Source organism: Poecilia mexicana, unplaced genomic scaffold, assembly GCF_051168715.1.
Source record: "Poecilia mexicana isolate PSO_F unplaced genomic scaffold, ASM5116871v1 scaffold_6, whole genome shotgun sequence".
Lineage (NCBI taxonomy): Eukaryota > Metazoa > Chordata > Actinopteri > Cyprinodontiformes > Poeciliidae > Poecilia > Poecilia mexicana.
Genome location: NW_028263375.1, coordinates 16,834,785 through 16,856,516, shown reverse-complemented (window position 1 = coordinate 16,856,516; position 21,732 = coordinate 16,834,785). Strand labels below are relative to the sequence as shown.

At 43.5% G+C, this 21,732-nt stretch overlaps 1 protein-coding gene across 1 annotated transcript; it reads right to left on the bottom strand.

Moving 5' to 3' along the window:
• Nucleotides 1-464: 464 nt before the first annotated feature.
• eea1 (early endosome antigen 1) lies at nt 465-21,504 on the bottom strand. The gene is made up of 29 exons (XM_014984059.2): nt 21,347-21,504; nt 17,042-17,119; nt 16,846-16,958; nt 16,036-16,090; nt 15,876-15,941; nt 15,740-15,770; nt 15,549-15,653; nt 14,951-15,072; nt 14,685-14,840; nt 13,512-13,628; nt 11,356-11,694; nt 10,910-11,059; nt 10,666-10,785; nt 9,886-10,089; nt 8,941-9,141; nt 8,724-8,837; nt 8,382-8,537; nt 8,171-8,310; nt 7,757-8,087; nt 7,566-7,667; nt 7,295-7,489; nt 7,024-7,206; nt 6,288-6,473; nt 6,080-6,211; nt 5,026-5,211; nt 4,700-4,938; nt 3,746-3,866; nt 3,561-3,659; nt 465-3,454 (listed from the first exon to the last, which is right to left on the bottom strand). Exons 1-29 carry the CDS (start codon nt 21,368-21,370, stop codon nt 3,332-3,334), a joined length of 4,188 nt encoding a protein of 1,395 aa, XP_014839545.2. The 5' UTR covers nt 21,371-21,504; the 3' UTR covers nt 465-3,331.
• Nucleotides 21,505-21,732: the final 228 nt, after the last annotated feature.

Sequence of the window (21,732 nt, the reverse complement as noted above, 5' to 3'; positions counted from 1 at the left end):
AGTTGACATTTTTTCCAGATCAACTAAAATGTTTGCAAGCAAACCAAAATAACATTTGTTGAATATCAAAATGATTACAAGGTTAGGTTATGAAATATTTAAGGATTTGAAGATCCGTGAATACCGTTTAACCCTTTAAATAATTAAAAGACCGATATTGACTTTGGAGGAGTTGCAGAGATTAGCAGCTCAGGTGTAAACATTTGCAGACAGAATTTAGGAATCCAAAGTACATGAACGAGTTCACGAAAGAAAAATCCGAAGGAGACGAAGTGTTGAGCAGAACTCGGCTGATGGGAAACATGCTGAAAAATTCAACATCCCCCACTGTAAAAACATGGCGGTGGCAGCATCATGCTGTGGACAATGAGCAGCTCACTATTTGTCATTTCCTGGACACACCTAAAATAGACAAGTGCACAATTTTCAGAGAAGAACCTAAAGAAAAACGCGCATCGCAGACCTTTAGAAACATACTGCAGGTTTTTTTATTTACACTTGTCATGACAATGAAAAAGAAAATCAACATGGCGCATGTGAACACAGAGTACACCACCTCATCCCTCCATGCAGGTCAAACGAAGCCGCCCAGACTGTACAAGATCTCAGCAAGCAGCAGAGGAACCTGGCCTCAGGCACACCTTAGCAACCACCAGGTACGTCCACCAAAGTGAAAAGTAAAGCCGTCATGCACGACAACCGACAGCGACGCATGAAGCCACAAAAGTCTGTGTCTGAAGCAAGTCTGTGGTATCGCTTTGTAAATATATGAGTGAGACACTGATGAATCCAAACACTGTTTCACTGCACATCTCTACGGCCACACGGAAACGATTAACCTCTCTCGTTACGAACATTTACAAAGATAACTAAGACGGCATTAGTAAATAAGCAGGAAATGCTGAAGCCTGTATAAAGTTGGTTGTCCTATGTTTGCAGCCTCGCAAAGACGGGCCTGGAGTAGGTAGGGTAAGGTGCAAAACCTCTCACCAGTCCTAGATCCTGAATCGGATGCAAGTAGTGATACCTTTGTGACGTCCATCGTCTAGAAATAGTGCTTTTTCTCAGTCGAACTGAGGTAGGCATGAAACCAATTTAACATAAAAGGAAAAAAAAAAAGATTTTTCAGAAGGTGAAATGGACATTCGTGTCTGATGATCATTCAAGCAAAAAGAGCTAATTTGGTAAATCTGAGACACACCGCTTGCTGCAGAATACTGTGCATAATCGGTTTTACAGTGTTTCCACTTGCTCCAGTCAAAAAAGAAAACCAAAAAGTACAATAGATCCCATCAGAACTCGCAAGCAATTATAAATTAAAATAGCAGGAATTTAGCTTTACAGTGTTCTCAGCTGGACAGAGAACCGACGGTCACTGCTGTACCTGAAGGCAGCAGTTCCTGAACCTCGAGTCAGAGAGATGCCGAGCTTCTGAGCAGCCAGGATTCATGCAGCAGGCATGACCGCGCACACACACACACACACACACGCACGCACGCACGCACACACCACTACAGTTATTGCTTCAAAGCAGAGAACACACACTCAAACACAATCAGTGCTGTTGGACTGCAGACCAAATTAAAACATGGAGGCACCTTCAGTTACTGCATTACCACAACCTGAAGATAATAAACACACACGCAATCAAGTGACAAAGCAACAAAAAAGACTCACGATAAAAATGTCACAACTCAAACGCTTTCAGGCAAATACTGACACATTACAAACTCTGCTGCAGACATTCTTTGGTCATGAAATGAACTCAGTACATACATTTCTGCAGATTAGGAAACATGCTGCCATACAAAGAGAACAGGAAGTAACTGACATGAGAGGTTCTGGACAAGATGACTGGAAAAGATAAACACTGTAAATGTTTGACAATTTAAAAAGGCCTAATTTGAGTGTTTATTTCATAAAATTTACATATAGAAAATAAACACTTCAGCTGACACCAAGACATGCTTAGTTATTTCTGCTTTTACCATCTAAGCAGAGATGCACCAATCCGTTGGCCAGGGATGAGACTCAGCCAATTTTCCCAACATAGAAAGTCAAACACAAAGAAATCAGATTATTTCTTTTGTTGTCCGTTGAATTCACCAAAATTAATAACTCTCTCCACTTTCAGTTCATAAGTGCATCAACAAAGTGGACCAAAATGTGTTTTAGAGATCATCTCCTGCACCGGCTGTGAGGAAATCCGGAACATTTTCAGTTTTTTTATGCGTTATAATCTTTAGAAACAAAATAAAAAATGGAATAGATCAAAACTGTAGTTAATAGAATAAGCTGAAAATAAAATGCAATTTTTAGAACCCAAAATTGATTTTTAGTTCAGTGAAAACACTGAGGAAATTATAATACTTCAGATGTAGCTTTATGACTTTAAGGTGACAATTTATATGCTGTAATTATTTAATGAGACAGGTGTGATCTGCAGATAAAACCAGAAAACAGAAACTTCTTATTCTACTAAAAACTAACACTATTTTTGGTCAATAAATGCATCAATGTGCTTTTCTGCACCAAACAGAAGTTTGGGACATTTGCACTGCTCCATTATTTTTGGAATTTCTTCACTTTCCATAGGATTAATTGCCTCTACTGATACCAAAGTACCTGCAGGATACTTTTCTTCTATTATTATTTGTCCTTATGGGAAAAAAATGTCACTATCAGAAGTGGGAGATAGTTATTGGCCTAGAAAAGACAGACCAGTCCAGCTTTTTCTGCAGTTTTCGGAACCTAAATATGCTTAACAGGATTTTTTTTTTTTTTTTCCTAAATGATACTTTTATAGGTAGTTCTTTCTTACCTCGAATGCATGAATTCAAGAGTTCTATAATAGACTTGTATAATTACAAGCAAATAATAAGTTACTTGCATTTATCTTTGTATGGCAGGGCTGCACTGAGCTGAGTCGGTTCACGCCCCGGAGCAGCGTGACACGAGCAAAGATCAAAGCAGCCACCTCACAACTGCCGACGATGCCGAACACCGATGGAGGCCTGAATACGAACTTAAAGGAGGTGAGCGCGGATCCACCCCGCCTCCGCTCTCTGGCAGTCCACAGGAGGAGCAAAAGGCACAAAAACAGATACGGACGGTCCCAGCTGATCCCACTGCATCTCCGCCGCGTCTCCTCTGCACCGCGGCCGGACGGCCTATGCAAATGGGAGTCTTTTTTTTTTTTTTTTTTTTTTTTGCGCTGGGGCGGTCTCTCATTAGTGCACATTTTAAAAAATGACAAAGACGAGCCTTCTTCTGCCCGCTGGAATATAAAGGGTTAAAGGGAGGGAGTTGAGGGGCAGGAGAACACCGAGGATCAGCCCTGGAGCTCCTCAAAGCACATCTCGCAAACCCGGACGGGCTTCTTGGAGGACGGCGTGAGGGCGCTCCTCGCCGAGCACTCGCCGCAGAAGATGTTCCCGCAGTGTCGACAGTGGTGCTGCGGACGCAGAGAAGGAGGGAGGGAGGCAGACGACGGGCACTCAGTAAAGACAAACAGGAAGCAGAACGCGTCTCTCGCCGGGAACAACGAGGGGGTTTCTCACCTTCCTGACCGTGACGGTGAAGCCCTTCCCACAGGCCATGCAGTTCTGGACTTCGTGGTCCTCCGCCCACTTTCTGGTCAGACTCTGCGACTGTTTGATCTGTGGGCGTCGACAGCAGCAGTCAGACTCGGGGAGCAACGCCATCAACCCGCCTGTGAGCTGCAAGCGCAGCGCGGCCGGCTCACCTGGAGCGACTGGTTCTCTCTGCCGAGCTCCTGCATGGCCGCCGTGGTGTCGTCCAGCTTCCTCCGGAGCTCCACCACTTTGGCCTGGAGCTTCTCGATCTCGCCTTCACCCGCGACGCACCTGCAGGGCAAACGGCGCGGATCACTAATGGGCGTAAATGCTACTTGGAGCGATGAGAGGTTTTTTGTTTTTTGATTTCTCCTCCTGATTTGGACAGATTTAAATCCACTTTTTATGAAGACTTTAAACCTGACTGTGCTGTGGAACTAGTTGTCTCTGCAGAGCCGTTTACCAAAAGTCAGATCGTCCCTCATGTTTGTCAAAGTCTGACTGGAACAACTTTCTTTGTCCAAGAGTAAAAATAAGATCAGGGCTAATATTTTCTCTTTGTTTATACCCTGCACTTTTTGTCATTTTGTCCCAATTATGATCGTCCTTCAAACTTGTAAATGTTGAACAAAAGAAGGGAAAGAAAAGAGACAATGAAGGAGGAAAGGTAGGACACAGGAATGCAAGTGAAGGTAGACACCAAAAAGAAAGGAGACAACGAGACGGAAAGACGGCAAAGTAGAACACGGAGGGAAGAGGAAGGAAGGAAAGAAAGGCAAGGGAACAAAGAAAAGAAGGACTCAACAAAGGAAGGGAGTGAGGAACAAGAAAGAAAGGGCAGATGAACTAAGAGTAGGATGGACACAGAGCAGTGATAAAAAACAAAAAAGGAGGACAGAGTGAAGACAAGGATGAAACAAAGAACAGAATGGATGGAATAAAGGAGCGGCTTTAAGACAGGAGGGAATCGTTCTGTCTTGTTCTGTGGAACGATTCTGCTGTTCCCACCTCGTCTTCTGGACTCATTTAAAAAGTAGCCTTTGTGAAACACCTCATCATTTTTACATCTGTGAAAGGGCACACGTAGATAGAACTGAAAACTTCCTCTCCATGTGTGCCCTGACCTCTCCAGAAGAGCCCGCCGCTCGTCCTGGTTGTTCTGGACCGTGGCCTCCAGCACAGCGATCTCCCCTCTCAGCTCGTCCGTCTGCTTCTCCAGCTCGCCAACTCTCCGCTGGCTGCTCTGCCACTCCCTCTTCAGCGTGGCCACGTTTTCATTCAGGGCCGTGACCTGCACGCTCAGCTTAGCCTCAGCCTCCTCCCCGCGCTTCACCTGCTCCTCTCTGGCTCTCCTCTCCGCCGCCTGCAGAAGGAGAGCAGAGGAAACGGATCGCTAGAAGACGCGATCCGTTTCCTCCACTTGAGTTTCACGTGGGGCGGGGGGACTTACGAGTTGGTCCTGGACTTCCTTTGTCTGGGCGAGGAGCTGCTCCTCTCGCTTGCTCCTGTTGTCCTTGGTGACCTGGTGCTCCTTCTGCTCCTCCTTGAGCGCCCCCTGCGCGGCCTCCACTTGACCCTGCAGCTCCAGTTTCTGCTGGATCAGCAGCTGCTTGGCTTCCTGCAACTCTCTTAGTTCCTAAGGAGGAATTGTTAACAAAGGCTCAGGTGCTTTCAACAAAGGATCACCATGTGTTTATGACAATAAATGAATTTATAAAGTGTTTCCCCAATCAATACTCAAACGGCTTTCCACTAGTAATTTTTTTTTCATAACATATCCGATTTTAATCATTTTTTTCTAAAAAAAAAAAACACCATTACAAAAGACCAAAAATATTTTTAAAAAGTGACTGATTTCAATCATCCCTTCAGGGACGATAATTTTTCTTTACGGTAATTACAAGAACACGATCATTACTAGCTGAGTGAAGACGTCATTTTAGAGTTATCGCAGTCTGGTGTGAGCAGCTCAGTCCGTGTGGTTCCTTCTTCAAAATACTGATTTGTTTGCATGGTCATTTCAAAGTCCTGTTACTGATAATGATTTGATACTGATGTGGTAAAAGATGACGCATTTCCTTAACTGTAAAACGTACACCAAAGTATAACGTCACAAGATGCTCGACATTTCTTATTTTAACTTTCTACTTTTTGTGTAAAAGTTCTCATGAGATTGCTCCTTCTTTTCCTAATATTATGGCTTTATTCTGGTATTATTTCGACTCTATTGTTGTTGTTCTGGTCATAAAAAAAAAAGAAAAAAGAACTTAGACTAGCCCAAGTATTTCGTCATAGCGTTGACCTGAAATCAAAGTGATAAAACATGCATGTCAAGCAAAATGGCCGCCTGGGTGGGCTGACATCACTCTGCATGGAAACACAAAAAGTGTACTGGTAAAAAAAAACAACAACAAAGAAATCCAGACCCAGTTGAACCCACTGACTGCTGAGTTGAACTGATGATGAGTTTAAAACGTCGCTGACGTCATGAAGAGCTGACCCACCTTCTCACTTTTCTCCGCCAGCGTTTTCAGGTCAGAGGTCAGTTTGCTGCTGTTCTTTTCCAGCGCGCTCTTGGCTTTGTTCAGCTCCTCCGCCTTGCTTCTCTCCTTCTGCAGTTCCTCCTTAACTTGGCCCTGCGTCAGTTCTCACACGCTTAGCAAATTATGACAACACAATCGTGAGCATTGCTGTTCAAACCCTTCGACCGACCTCTTGCTTTTGCAGCTCCTTCAGGGCTTGTTCCTGCTGCTGGAGCGTCTGGTGCCGTTTGGAGAGTTCTTGCTCCAGTGCGGACCGGGCCGCCTTCAGCTCCTGGATCTGAGCCTCCAAAGCCGACTGATGCGTCCGATTGGCGGCCAGCTCCTCCTGAGCCATGCTCAGCTTCTCCTCTGAGCTCTGGAGACACAGAACATCTCTCAGTTTGTGCAAGACCTCAGAAAAGTATGCACACTTTGTCACGTCACAACGAGGACCTTAAATGTATTTTTCTTTTCAAAGGTGACCTATCATGCCTTCTTGAATAGTTTAAGATAAGTCTAATCACAAAATCATTCATAGCAGAATCTGCTCAGTTCTACATGTTTTGAGCTCCTTACAGAACCAACTGTTTTAGGGCCTCCTGTCACTTTCAGTCCAAATAAGCTCCCCTTGGCCACGCCCCCAACTTAAACAGATGTGCATTTATGCAACTGTACATGTTTGAAAAGCAGAAGTGGAGCCTCCCGCACTACCAACGCAAATGCAACAAATGGTTACTGGATGTCAAGTCAACGAAACACTTGGGTTTTGCAGCAGCCATTGTACAGCGCAATTGTACGGTGGTAAAACTAGCTGAGCATATAAAATTCCTATGAAATACAAAAAAAGAAATAGCTGAAAATGTTAAAAGGACTCCTTTTTCTGCTGGGCACTGTGAACCTGGTTTTGCATGTGGTGATTGTTGCACCTTTAGGTCTTGACGCAGAGAGGAAACCTCAGAGTCTTTGCCGTAAAAGTCGGACTGAAGCTTTGAGAGGTTTTCCTGGCTTTGCTGCAGGGACTGCTGCAGCTCCGCCGCCCGGCTCCTCTCAGCGGTCAGGTCCTGGCCGAGCTCCGACACCCGAGCCGCCAGTTTCCTCTCCTCCTCTGCCTGGAGAGGAGAATCAAACAAACGTATGCTCGGATCCTCCCTGTGCGTCGTTTCAAAGCTGCTTGTCAACATTACAGAAGATCCTCACCTTCTTGACAGCCGCTTCCTGCAGGTCGGCCACTTGGCCGCTCAGCCTCTTCGCCTCCTCCTCCATGGATCCCCGAACCGTCTTCAGCTGGTCCTGCAACTTCTTCAACTCTTCCTCCTTTGCCTTCAGCGTCCCCTGAGTCTTTGAGTGCTGCTGCTCAAATGACGTGAGCCGCGCCTTCAACGTTTTCTCCGCCTGGCATTTGAGGAATCACCTTATGAGTAAAACCTGAAACGGTGAAGCTCGACTGACTGCTTTTTCAGAGCGTTACCTCTCTCGTTTGCTCCAGCTGCTCCTTCGATTCGTTCATTTTCTTAGTGATGGCCTCGTTAGTTTTCAAAAGCTCCTTTCTTGTCTTTTCGATAGACTTATCCTGAAGATTAGAGCAGAACACTGCTTTCAGTTCCTGTTTTGTCTTTTTTTTTGGTTATTTATTTGATCTGGGTTGAAGGTCGAACCCACCTTGTCCTCCATGGCTGATTTATGGTTCTTCCTGTCGGCCTCCAGCTGATTCTGACTCTCCTTCAGAGCCTTGTTGGCCTTCTGCAGGCTCTCCTGAGTCGCTCCGAGCTCCTTCCTCTGCGCCTCCTTCTCCTGCTGGGCCTTCTGCAGCTCTGCAGCCAGACTCTGAGCCTTCTTGCTCAGCTCCGCTTGCTGACTCTGTCCCTCCTGGGTCACCTTGTCCAGGTTCACCTTCAGAGCCGCCATTTCCTGCTCACAGCGCTCCAGCTGCTGCTGCACGCCACTCGCAGCCGCAGCCTTTTTCTGCAGCTCCTCATGCAGACTCTTCGTTCTAAGTGTAGAAAAACACATCAGAGATGTTAAAAAAGCCAAACGTTCAGGTGTGAAGATTTAATGCGTTTCTTCTGAGCTCACCCTTCCTTTTCCGTTTCCAGGGAGCGCTGCAGCTCCTTTGCTTTCTGTTTCACCTCTGAACTTTCCTTCTGCAGTTTCTGCACCTCCAGCTGCAGCTGATCTCTCGCGGTCTGCACCTCCGCCGCCTGAGACTCCAGTTTCTGTTCGAATCAAATGGTTGGTTTTTAAAGCGCACGCCGCCAATGGTTGCGATCGTGTTTCTAACACAAACCTTGCTGAGCCCTTCCAGCTGCTCCACCCGCTGCTCTGAGGCCAGCAGTTTGTCTTTACATTCCTTCAGGCTGCTCTCCAGCTGGGCACTCTGCTCCTGTCTGTCTCTGAGCCTCTGGGCCTGATCCTCCAGCCTCTTCTGCGCTTCGCTCAGCTCCTGCACGACACATCAAGGACATTAGAAGGCGGCTATACGGAAATCCAGAGCGGAAAGACAGGAGACACCGCAGAAAACTTAAGAGGCCACTGTTTCAGGAAACAAAAGGGGGTAAAGCAGTTGGATTTTAGCATAGAAATAAAAATAAATAAATAAATAAATAATCAGCACAAAGAAAAAACCCGCCTGCTGTTTGTCCTGCAGAGCGTGCTGAGACGCCTCCAGGCTGTTCTCCAGGTCGGCCTTCTGCGCGGCCTTGGCCGCCTCTGCAGACAGGAGCAACTCTGTTTTGGCCTTCAGCTAAAGGAAAACAGACAAATGGAAAAACTCATTAGTCCAACGGGACAGCGGACCGATGGACGTTTTGAGTTAAAAGTCACCCGCGTTCGAGTGACAGGTGCACCTGAGCGTCCAACTGGGATACTTTCTCCTTGCTGTCAGTGAGCTGGGCGGTGAGCTCGGTGACGGACGTCTCCAGGGTCTGCGCTCGGTCCTGGGCCGAACGCAGCTGAGTCTTCTGCTCCTGGACCTGCTTGTGGAGGTTGTCCTGGGCCTGCTTGTTGCTCTCCGACTGGTTCTTCAGCTTGTCCGTCAACTGCGCAACCTTTAAAAGTCCCGTACGAAAGAATTAGGGCCGAAGCGATTGATCGGATCAATCGTGATGAGTAGATCACTGAAGTAATCGTCAACAGACTTAATTATCGATTAATCGTTAACTGGAGTTAGCGATAAGAACACCCCTGAGTAGTAATGAAGCCAAATCTGTACAAAAAAAAATATATATATACACATTTTGCATTTAACATAAAAAAATAAATAAATATGTTGTACCCAGAACTCCACAGGAAACAATTTAAGCTTCATCTGGTTCAAATTGTGTCAAAAAAATCTCTTAAGTACCGTTTTATTGGTTCATCCAAAAACAAATGATCAGCCTAACAATGTTAGGTCAAACAGAACGGGTTGAGCTTTTCACATGATGATGTTAGAAGGATTTTTTTTCTTTAGCTGCAGATGCATCGTTTGCTGCAAATGATCAAGTGTACACTAAAGGATTGCTACGTTGTTGCATTTTACAATTTGTATTTTTTTTATTTGAAGGGGTTAAAAGAAAAATCGACATAATTTACCAATTTTCTATCCGATCAAATCATCAGAAAAATTGATGGAATAAATCGATTACAGTACTAAAATAATTAATTACAGCCCTAGAAATCAAAGATTTTGATTTACAGACATTAACATAATGTAGCGCGTATGAAATGAGCACAGAAACATTTAGAACATCGTGATGCAATCGTGGAAAGGACGAAGACCACAGAGGAGTGCAGAGTGTGCGGGTCTCCACCTGTTCATGCAGTGCGTGGTTCTTCTCTTTCAGCTGGTTGAGGACCGCCGTCTCTCCCTCCCCAGCCTGGATTTTGGCACACAGGTCCTCTCTCTCCGCCTCCAGCTGGGTCACAGTGTCTTTACTCTTCTGAAGCAGAGCCTCCAGGTTCTGGATCTTCTGGTCTTTGTCCCCGATCTGACGCAGCACCTGCTCCAAGTCATTCTGCAGAACGACGCAAGGAAACATTTTGTATTTAGTTCTGCTGCTGCAGTGTCATGCTGTGGGGATTTGAGAGTTGAACCTGAGGCACAGGTTTAAGTTTCCTCCTGCTCTGTTTTGTGCGACACAAAACAGAGCAGGAGCTAAACTCTTATATCATGCGTGTTCATGTATTAGAATGGCCTAATGAAAGTCCAGACCTAAATCCAACTTGACAGAAAGCCTCCCTGAAGACAATTTTTCAAATATGTCCAGAGATTTTCAGTCAGACTGAGCTCAGGATAAAATGCGAAGAAGAATGGGTAAAAATGTCAGGCTCTACATGTTGCCGTTTTAAAAGTTTCAAATCAAAGGGGCTAAAAACAAAACGGATGCCACTCCTGTCATTGCATCTTTTTCTTTCCACTTTAAAAGTAAGCACCGTAGAGTGTTGGTCGACCATAAAACCCCAAATAATGTTCATATAGTGACAACATGTGAACAAGAGCAACTTATGTTATTACTTTGGCACTGTGAATAAAAATCTGTTCTCTCTTGGCCTTCCAGTCTCAGATGAGAGTGTGTGTTGTTGTGCAGTACCTGCGCCTCCCGCAGTTTGCCGTTGGTGTTTTGCTGCAGCGCCTGCAGCTCCTGGTGCTGCTGCTTGGCTTTCTCCAGCTGGTGCTGCAGGTCCGAGTTCTTACTGCAGCTCTCCTTTAGCTGAAGTAAAACACAGTGAATGTTTGTTCATTTTTCTCCCCAAAATATGCCATTTTAAGTTCAACTTGTCTTCCCCTGATCTACTAACAAGAATAAACCTTGCGGGAAAGTTTCACATTCCCACCTGTTCTTCAGTTCGGGAGAGTTTGAACTGGAGGTCGGCCGCTTGCTGCTCTCTGTCCTTCAGTTTCTCTCCAGAAAGCTGCCTCTGCTCCTTCAGACGGCCCTGCAGCTCGCCTACCTGCCGCTCGGCCTCCAGCAGTTTGGCATGCAGCTGCAGGAGCGCCAGGAAGTGTGAAAACACGAGACGGAAAGATTAGAAATGGAGAGAAGAACTTGCTAGCACCTCCAGAACCTGAGCCTTTTCGTTCTGCATAACTGCGACTCAAACGCTGAGCTTGTACAATAATGCAGTCCGAGTCGATACAGGGGACTCTGTCTCAACATACAGGACATGACGATTAAGGAGTGCTGTGTGAGCTGAGCTTTGATCTGAATGACTATTGTTTTTGTTTTGTTTCTTTAAATCTGTCTGCACACAGCTTTTGTTCTGCACGCTGCTGATCTCACCTGACTGATCTCCGTCTGCTGCTGGGCACCTTGGCTTTCTTTTTCCTCCCTCTGATGCTCCAGCTGCTTCCTCTCCACCTTCAGCTCTGCGTGTTTCACCTCCAGCTCTGCTACCTCGCTCCTCAGCTTGGCCGCCTCCTCGGCCCTCTCCGCCAGCTCGGCCTGGGCCTTCTGAAGGGACGCTTCGGCCGCCGCGGCTCGAGCCTGGAGCTCCTGCACCTCCGAGTCCCGCTCCCTCAGGCTGTCCTGGACGCCCTTCTTGGCGGCTTTCTCGGCTCCCAGAGTGTCCTCCACTTCATGAAGCTCCTTCTCCTTACGCGCGAGTTTCTCAGAGAGACTCTGGGGGGGGGAGGGGGGACGACAACAACAACAACAAAAACAGAATATGTTGTTATGAGCCTGAGGAGAAACATAAGTAAGACTGGGTTTCTTGTGGTTGGCCTGACAGGAATGATGTCGCAGCACCTTTGTCTTTTATTCCTACAATTTTCCTGTTTTCCAACAAATCTTAACTATTTCATACAATAGTCAGCCAGTTTCTGACATGTAAGAACAAAAGGTATTTATCATGAATCTTTTTAGTGTTATTGTTTCTATAAGCATTAAAAGATTCAGAATGCAACTCAGAAACCAACATTTCATTCATCTTGTTCTTATTATGTTGTCTTTATACAGATTATTTATCTCCTTATGAGGGGATGACAAAATCTCGAGCTTGTTTTGTTGAGTTTTATGATAGCTTCACATCAGGATGAAGAAATTTCGTGCCTCTGATGTCCTGGAAACAATTTCAAATACATTGGGAAATGAGACCTTGAGCTCACTTCATCACACTTATCTCATTATTAAATCTCAACCTTGATTTTTTTTTTTGAACACAACCTTGTTATATAAAGAAAACAAGACCATGAGCTTGTTGCTACAGTCAGTTAATTGTTATTATATCACACTGACAAAACCATGAGCTCTCATCTTGTCAAAATAAGTTCAACAAACGACTACAGAAAAGTAATGAGACCCTGAGCTTGTTTTCTCTTTTTCGGGGAATATAGTTATCCATCTATCTAAATATCATCTTATGTAAAGATAATGGGATGTTGAGTTTGACATGTCGGGATAACAAGAGCTTGATTTAGTGAGAACAGTTTCAGTGTCTCACTACATGCTGAGATAATGAGATGCTTTCGCTTGCTTCAGCATCCTGAGATAACATCGCCCATTTGTCAACCTCTGACATTTTTACACACAAACACATACAGCGACATGAAAAACAAAAACCTACAAACTAACAAACACCTGAACAAGATAACACTGCAGCATTAAACGGAGGAGGGCAGATTTGAATATTTTTGGAAGAATGAAACGGGGACATTTATAAAAAAAAACGGCATTTCTATTTTTTTTCCCCCCATACTTACACAAACAAGCTAAAACAGTTTGATGTAGCGCCTCGTGAACTCCCACGGCCTGTGCGATAGGAGCGACGGAAAGGAACAGTCAAGAGGCCGGACTGAAGTGCGGCACGTCGCCTCTGCACGGAGAGGAGAGCTCTTTTCACGGCCCGGGTTCTGGCAGCAAGCTCGATAACAGAGTCACGGAGAAGTCTTGCACCAAAGTCTACTTTGGTGCGTCTCCTTTTCTCAATGTTAGATTTAGAGACCGATTAACCTCCTGATGGTTGCTCAACTGGCCTCTAATAAACCAATGTACGGTCAGAAGAAACAGGGCATCAGACTGCAGGGTCCACCACTGTAATCGCTCTGCTATCTGTAAACAAACACCTCCTCCGCCTGCCGTGGGGCCACATCTGAGCCTGATGAGCGACACTTTAATCTCCGCGCCACATTCTTCTCCTCCCGTTGCACCAGTCACATTACCTGGAAGAGGTTAAATTTCTCCCTGACTGACAAGGATGGCAACCAACTATCACCCCCTGCCGGCTTGATAATAGTGCTCACCGTGATATTTGTCAGCAAGCGTCTGTTGCTAAAAGCGGCATCGCGACATTGAGTTGCAGAAAGGGAGGCTCACAGACAACAAGATGGCCGCTGATAAAAAAAAAAAAGTTAAATCCCACACATTTTCCAGCCGCGGCTATTTGTTCAGGATCACGTGGCTGTAATGGATGTTTCCTTCCGCTGCTGTGTAAATATTACCTGACATTGTTGCTGCAAATTATTGAGATTCCCCTGCAGCTCGTGGATTTGTTGCGTGTAGACAGCGGCTTCCTGCGGGCCCTTCTCCAGCTCGGCTTTTAGTTGGGATATGGTCATCTGTACATCAGCAGACCTGTGTTAGAGTCTTGCCAAAAACCCTTAAGCGTGTATATTTAATAAACTACAGCGAAGAAGGGATGGAAAAAATTAAATGCAAAGCAATTAAAAGCAAATGGTTGCACACACACACACACACACAAAAAAAAATGCTTGAAAAGAAGTTTCACACTGCTTGGACAACAGAAAAATCTGCATTCGAAAAGGAAAACTCCCAAAGGTTCAATTAAATTGGTGACCGACTTGAATCGAACGGTTTTACCTCCAGTTTTTGAATCTTGTGTATCGAAGGGATACAGTGAGTGAGAGGCACAGGAGGGAGGGGAAGGAGACACGAGGACAGAAGGTAAGTCAGAAAAAAGCATCAACGGCAAGCTTCAGTTTCAGGAGGACAAACAGTTTGTAAACTGATGGGAATAAGGGAGTATTTGAAACAAAAGGGGTTTAGTGTGTTTGTCTTTGCCTTTTTAATGATTCATGCGAAACACAAATTCCTCTTTAACATTAAACCGTTCATATCCTTTTGTTTTAAAAATTCATTGAGATTACTTGTTATTTAGCTGTTTGAATGCATCCATAAAAGCCTAAAATTGATGCCAGTGAGTGTATGTAAACTCATCATAGGAACAGGACACAATTTGTTAATCTTGCATCGTAAAAAGTATCGTTTGCCATTTCTCAGCTCGATGTGCTCAACAGTCGCTGCTAAAAACAGGCTCCATATGCAGCCATTAACATGACTGTGATGTTAATCACGACAGAGAGAAAATCTATTCAGAATATGCTTCTTGGGTAAAAATAGAACTGATAGTTGAGAAAAGAAAGGATTCAGAGCCTGAAGCTCCACGATGGAGCTATAAATATTCCTCTGCTCCAGAATGCTGGGGGAGAAGAAAAATATCCCTGAATTATTCACAAGGCGGTAATTAAGAGCTGCAAAATGTGCAGGGCAGCGGTATACAATGTAATAACTTCACAGCTCTTCCTGAATAGAAATGTGAAGCTCTCCCTGGAAAAGTGAAGATTCAGTGAGCGGTGGTGTTTTAGCGCCCAAACCTCTGAGGTAGTGTAGTTAGCCTGCAGCTCTGTGTAGTGGCTTTTGAGGCGCTCGGACTCTTCCTCCCGCTCACGGGTCATCTGGTCCATGAGTGTCTGCACCTGGACCAGCTCCTTCTGCAGAACCTCCACGTCCTCCACTCCCGGCCGCTGCAGCTAGGGGGCAGAGCGGAGACACCGGGTCACTCGGGAGGCCGACAGAGAGGAATATCAGAGCTGCTGGGCTGGGAGCAGAAGCTTGAAAAGAAGGAGTTTTGTGTGTTTACCAGTTCTGTTTGAAGTGTCTCATTCTCCTGCTTCTCCCTCTGCAGCTGTTCGCTCAAACTGGAAACCCTCTGATCGGCAGCCTCCCTCAGGCTTTTCTCCTCGTCGTAGCGAGACTTCAGGTCTGACGGATTCGATGTTTTCCAGAAATCAAACGATTAAAATGCCTTAAAGAAACTTTTAAAAAGTAGGAAAATCTGTCTAGAGCATACAATGAAACACAGGTAGAAAAGGTAGAACTGGATATGAAAGACAAAAAGAGACAAATGTGATACGGCAATCTTTCGTAGACTATTTCAACAAGATGAGTGGTTGCATCCACACATTTTATTACCATTATTTTTTAGGAAATGCTTCAATTTATTTATTTGTATGACTTGGACTTGTATTTTGTGTGTGTTCAAGAAAACTCAATAGAGAGATTTTTTTTTTTTTTTTTTTTTTTTTTTAAAAGAAGCAAAATGTCCACACAACTTTCAAGAAAATGTGGATACGACACAAAGGCAGCTTTGAGGTTGACAGCAGTTGAGAAAAACAGAACTTCAGCTTGTTAGCTGACCCCCAGCCTCTGACCTCACAGTCTCCCAGTCCCACACTGACCTACTATCTCTGTGGCCAGCTGCGCTGCCTTCTGCTCAAACAGGTCTTTCATCTGCTTAATGTTGAACTTCTCCGTCTCTGCTTCCACCAACTTTCTTTCGAGGGCTGAGGAAGAAAAACACCCAGCATGTTAGCGACAAGTGACCGAAGACTCCATCTCAACGTGTTCTTTGAACGCAACGCTTCGCCACCTGAGTCCTCAGCGCTTATTGGTTCATCGTTCTGTGGAGCAGAAAGACAAAGCAAAGCATCTTTACTGATCACACAGTTGCATATTCAGAAGGCCGGTGCTTTACTGTATTATGCTAAATATCTTAAAGGATTTACTTGCTTCAGTTGTCCTTGAACTTTGTCCAATTCTTTCTTTAGTTCTCCAGAGAACCATCGCTCCTCCTGATCATAAAAAAAAAAAAAGAGGACAAAAGCAGATCTTACAGCAGATGTTGTCACAGCTCTGACACTCACAGCTTTGAAACTTCAACCTCACCTTGAGAGAAGCGTGGAGATCCTGGACCTCCTGCCGCAACATGGTGAGGTCTTCACTGAAGGGAGGAAAGAGATAGATCAGCACAATGTTCTGCCACGGTGAGGTCAGCTGCTCAGGCGCGACCTTACAGTGTCATGCAAAAGCGTTCAGACCTCTTGACCTTTTCCACATTTTGTCACATAACGTCCACGAACTTTGAATGTATTTTATGTGAGAGATGAATGAAAACTGAGCGCTGATTCAAACCGTTCCAGTGTAGCACTGGCTACCCACAGCATGATGATGCCACCGCTGCGTTTCACAGTGGAGACTTTCTGAGTGATGTGCAGTATTCATTTACTGCCACACATTTTTAAAAGTAAAAGATTTTGGAAAACATGAATCAATTCTTCTTCCATTTCACAATTGTGCCCATCTTTGGTTCAATCACTGAATAAAAACTATGGCTGCTGCTCTGTGACAATCTGAAATAGTCCAAGGGGTGTGAATACTACACACAGTACTGTACATGGCTTCCCTCATATATAGAGAGATTAAATTATATGCATCTTAAGTCAATTTACCAATTAAATTACGTGCTAAGAGAACTGGTTGCACTGGCTTTAATTTAGAGGTACCAGAGTAAATAAAAGTATGCCATACTTTTCATAAAAACCCTGCGTTTTTTTCCCCTACATTTCATACTTCTAAACTACTTTGTGTTGAGCTATCACATAAAATACCAACAAAATAAAACATGTTTTGAGAAGGAACAAAAGTGAAAACATGAATACTTTTGCAAGTCACTGTAGATATTAAAACTAGCCTCACCGCGTGGGAGCCACATGAGCGGGGAGGTCTCCAGTGTCGTGGAACAGCTCATAGTGTTTGAAGAGTTCGTCTGCAGAGTTGTGAGACTTCATGCACTGAGGACAGATGAAGCCCTGGAGACAGAAACGCGTCATCACATGCTAAAAACGTCACATTGGAGCGTTTCAGATCCAGCGTTACGTTAGGAAATCGTTACCTCGGACGTCTGGTCGTGGTTCAGGTCAGTGGTGGGCTTCTCCGACTCTGCATTCTGGGAGCCTCCCTTCCCAGGAGTCTGCAGACGACAACACACACTTTGACTGGAGTGAATAAATATAAATGCTACTTGTTTAATCACCTGACTGACACAGAGAAGCACTGCAGTGTCTGTAGGCTCTATATAAAGCTCCACATAATTTAAATTTTATTGTAAATGGTGATAGCTGTGGGCAGGAAAGATCTCCCGTAGGGTACATTGTGTATTTTATTGCTGCAATGACTATAGTTATTTTTCTGTTTTTAATTAGAGTAGCATAATTTACACAGAAAATACATCCCAAATTAAAAAAATATATATTGTTTTCAACAAAATCACTGCTGCCAAAATGTTGACCCTCCACCCCTTAGCAGTTTATTTAAAATAAATTCACAGCAGCCATTTTTATAGTTAATCATTTACCTTCTCTCACTGAACTGAATTCCTGAGTACTTTTAATTAGTAATCCATATCTCTAGGGTATAAATATGATACGACTCAGAAAGATATTTGTCTTTCGAATTGCTTCAAAAATGGGAAAGACAAGGGAACGCCTCATTGAAGTAACACAAATGTATTGAATGCTGCTAGATAAATTTAGTCAGAGGCTTTTTCTGTTCACACCGACCCGTCAAAGTGGTCTTACACAGACACACAGATCGCTCGGCAACTCCAGGTTAAGAGTCTCTTGACAAGTAGCAGCTCAGCCGGATTCAAACTCACCACTTTTTGATTGCAAGACAATTGTTCCCTTCATCCCACAGTCATCCCAAAACAGGAAACACAAGAGAACATAATTAAAGAGATTTAAAGGCAAAAGGAACTTTGATGAACAGTGCTGGGCGGAGACTTGAGTTTATTTTGTCGCCTCGCATGTTGAGAGATTTGATAATAAAGTTGAAAAATCTCAAGCTTTTACACGTTTTTACCAGAGGGACCAATAAGAGTGGAGCTGGCATCTCCACCCCTTCCATGTAAGACCTACTGCTTTGATTTTATTTCTATTTTAATTTTTGAGGAATTTCACTGAGTAAAATGTTGGATCCAGGAAATATTTTAAATGGGATTTTCTCTTTTTAATGCTATTGTGCAACAATGGTCTGCTTTAGGTATTTTTACAATGAGGTCTGTAAATACGGACAATGCTTTCTGATGCTGCATTTCTGCTCAAACATTGTCAGCTCGCAGTGTTGCAAAAGAAGAGCAGCAGCAGTTTTTTGGGTCCAAACCACAAACTGTGGACTCAGCAAGAAGATGATAATTTCCAACTCCACAAACGACGACAACATTTTTATCATTTTAGTAGATTTATATTTCTTCTGGTCATTTGGAAGAAAATTAAGCATTCAAAGTTATGCTACTGAGTTTAATCCAAAAGTGAGAGATATTCCAATTAAACTATGCATTTTTAATCAGGGTCATTTGAGACCATTGTCATTTTCTATCTGAGTTTCAGTACTAAAATAGAATTTTTTGGGTAAATGAATACATTAATGAATGAGGTCTGTGTGATATACATTGTACACTTTAAGCCCCGTTGTTCGAAGCCGACTGAAGAAACAATAAGCAATTTGTCTGAAGGCAGATTGAAGGTTTGCGTCATGGAACAACCTTTGATCCAGATCAAACAAACAGCAAGTTTATACCCTCACGACATCGTCATCAGCAAATCAAAAACACTGCTTATCATAAATTTGAGGCTTATCTACCGTTAATTCAATGTCAAAAAATGAAATTTGATTCTGGGATTTATTGATGAACATTTTTAGCCTAATACACCCTTAAAACATTTAACATGGAGCAATATCACTTATAGGTGGTGGAAGTAGTGACCAAAGGTCAGAAAGCAGTGACGTGAGACAGCAATGAAACTGCAGTATCGTTTAGTCGCCTGACAAATTGACTTGACATTGCCAGACTGAGTAGACATTATTGTTCTGACATGTTGGGTTCCAGTTAAAAAGTTCAAAGTAACTGGTTTAGAAATAGTGAGGGAATATTAAAAAAAAAATCATTTCACTAAGAGAACACCACTAGTGCCTTCTGTAATTTAATCTTAGTATTAATCCAGCTGTGCTTGTATAGCCTCAGAGGTTTAGAAAACAGACAGCATCCTAAACAACAGGAAACACAGGTTAGTCATATTTAGATCATTATTATTCACCAACAATGTTTCTAGTCTTGCCACAGATTTTCAGTTCGACCTTGATCTGGCCTTTGACTGTGCCGTTCTTTCAGAGGATGTGCTTTGATCTAAACCATAAAACTTTAGCAATGGTTGTGTGTTTAGAGTTGCTGTAAAAGACTTTCAAAACTGTAGTTAAGATTACTTCTGGTGGAGTAATTAGTTTTCTCTGGCTGAATGAAACATTTGTTGCAGACTCAGAGGATTTTACTTGGGCTGAAGAAGGGTAAAAAATTACATATGAACATGTGACATGACATAGGTATGAATAATTTCTCAAGGGAGTGAAGACTTTGTTTCTAAATGATGAGAACGCATCAACCAGCCTCAAAAATACAACCTAATGTTGAGTTTCTTACTTCTTTAAAACAGAGCTGTACTTTAACGCTAAATGACCTGAGACACCCAGCCATCAGCAGCAGATGCCTTGATTCAAGGAAATTACATTGTTAGGTCTCAATGGACCGGATTCACTTCTTAATCACATCACATCCCACTTGCGTGCTATTTAAGCTGGTCTGGAATGTAATCTGGAGAATTTAAAGGTCAGGTGTATACTTTAAACCTGTGTTTATGGTTTTTAAACCAAGCCTGAGATTTGTCTGAGTGTCGGATAGGAACAAGCCAGTTACCAGCAACAATCTAAAGCAGGGGTGGGCAAGCCTGGTCCTCGAGGGCTGGTGTCCTGCAACTCTTAGATGTCTCCCTGGTCCAACACACTTGAATCCCTGGTCCAACACACTTGAATCCAACAGCTGAATCACCTCCTAAGTGCAGTCAAGTTCTCACTCAGGTGTGTTGAAGTGGAGATACATCTAACACAACCTCCCTCCAAAATCTGTTCCTGCAGACTGCTGGTCAGCTGGAACTTGAGCAAAATCTGTTTAAAACTTGTTAGATTCTCAGTGTTACTCCATTAGACCCAGAATGGCAAAAACATGTAACTTTCTGCAGGCTTACTTGAAAAGCAAACCTAATTTCAGCTAGTTTACTCAAAGTTTTAGCTTAAGTGTACCCATCAAAAACAAATGAGTAAATGTCAACCTTATATAACTGTATAGCTTTATGATTTATTACTTTTTTAGCAGCAGGAGTATTCAGTTTTCTTTTTTATATATATAAAAATAAAATGAGCATGTTATGTGTTTTTTTGTTGTTTACATTGTTTTAACGTGTTATTTAAACACATTCTAATACTAAAACAGTCTCCAACTGGTTTGTGTGCTTAGCGAGAGGTTTTATTTTCCTGCAGAACAATGCCAGAGCCTTCAGGAAATATAACTTCCGTGTCGAAGAGAACAGATTAAGCCATATTTATGCCCCATATATCAATCTAACGGGTGTCACTATAACATACTCTGCTTTTCGCTTTACCTGTCACTGGTTATAAAGTTATGGCTGAACAGTTTAGGTCGGTGAGTCATGTGCTCCAAGTGTACACAATGCGGGTAGCAATGCATTGTGGTTAATGTGGTCCAATGCGAAAGCTTTTCAGCTCAATTTAGTACGTTAGTCCAGCAACTTACTCTACTGCCAACCATATAGTTTGTTCATGCATATATTTATAAGCCTAGTTACCTAAAACGCCTGTTTACATGCTCATAGAGCATTTCTTTAACGCCTGTAGCTAACGATAGCGTTAGCATCTGATGAATTAAACCACCGCTAACTAAGCCTTAGTATTGGCATTAACCGTTCTTTTTTCATATTACTGGTTTCTACTGTCTGTAGCAGAGCCAGATAAATCTGTATTTTGTTCGGAGAACCTATTTTCATTACTGTCAACAGTACAATCATTCAACTACATCAAGTTAGCATGCGCTAATGGCTAGCTGTGTCATCCAAAAGAAAGGAGCGCTTGATGTTTCCACCCCAACGTGACGAGACGGAGAAGCACTCCGGACAAGGAATCCACGAACCACAAACACACACAAGCCCCGCCCGTCAGCGGTACGTCATTTAACTAAACACGCGCACCCGTCAAGAAACCAGACACAGATGGGCCTGCGTCTTCCAGGGAAAACGAGCCGCTATGCTCAAAACAAAAGCGATCCCGATTGATTAACCTCACAAAGACTTACCATTTGAAGTATCCGTCTGAACATGTCCTCGATTGGGTTTGTCACGACACAGAAGCTGATCAGTTACCAAAATGCAAAGTTTACGTGTGGAAACAAGCGAACACCTGACCAGGCTGTGGGAGAAGCGGCGGATGGGCGGGTCGTGAAGGGGATGGTTGAGCGGCTGCATTCACCATGGCTGCTCATATAATTACTGTCAACACAGAGCTGTCATGTTCTGGTTCATTGACAAGACTGTAAATATAAATTATCAAACATATCGTATTTATAAATATTCAACTCATACGCATTTTTTAAAACTTAAACACAAGAGCCAAGAAATGTTCAACACACGTTAAGCGCTCCTTATAAGAAAAGCTTAAAGAATTTCTGTCCTGGTTAGTCTC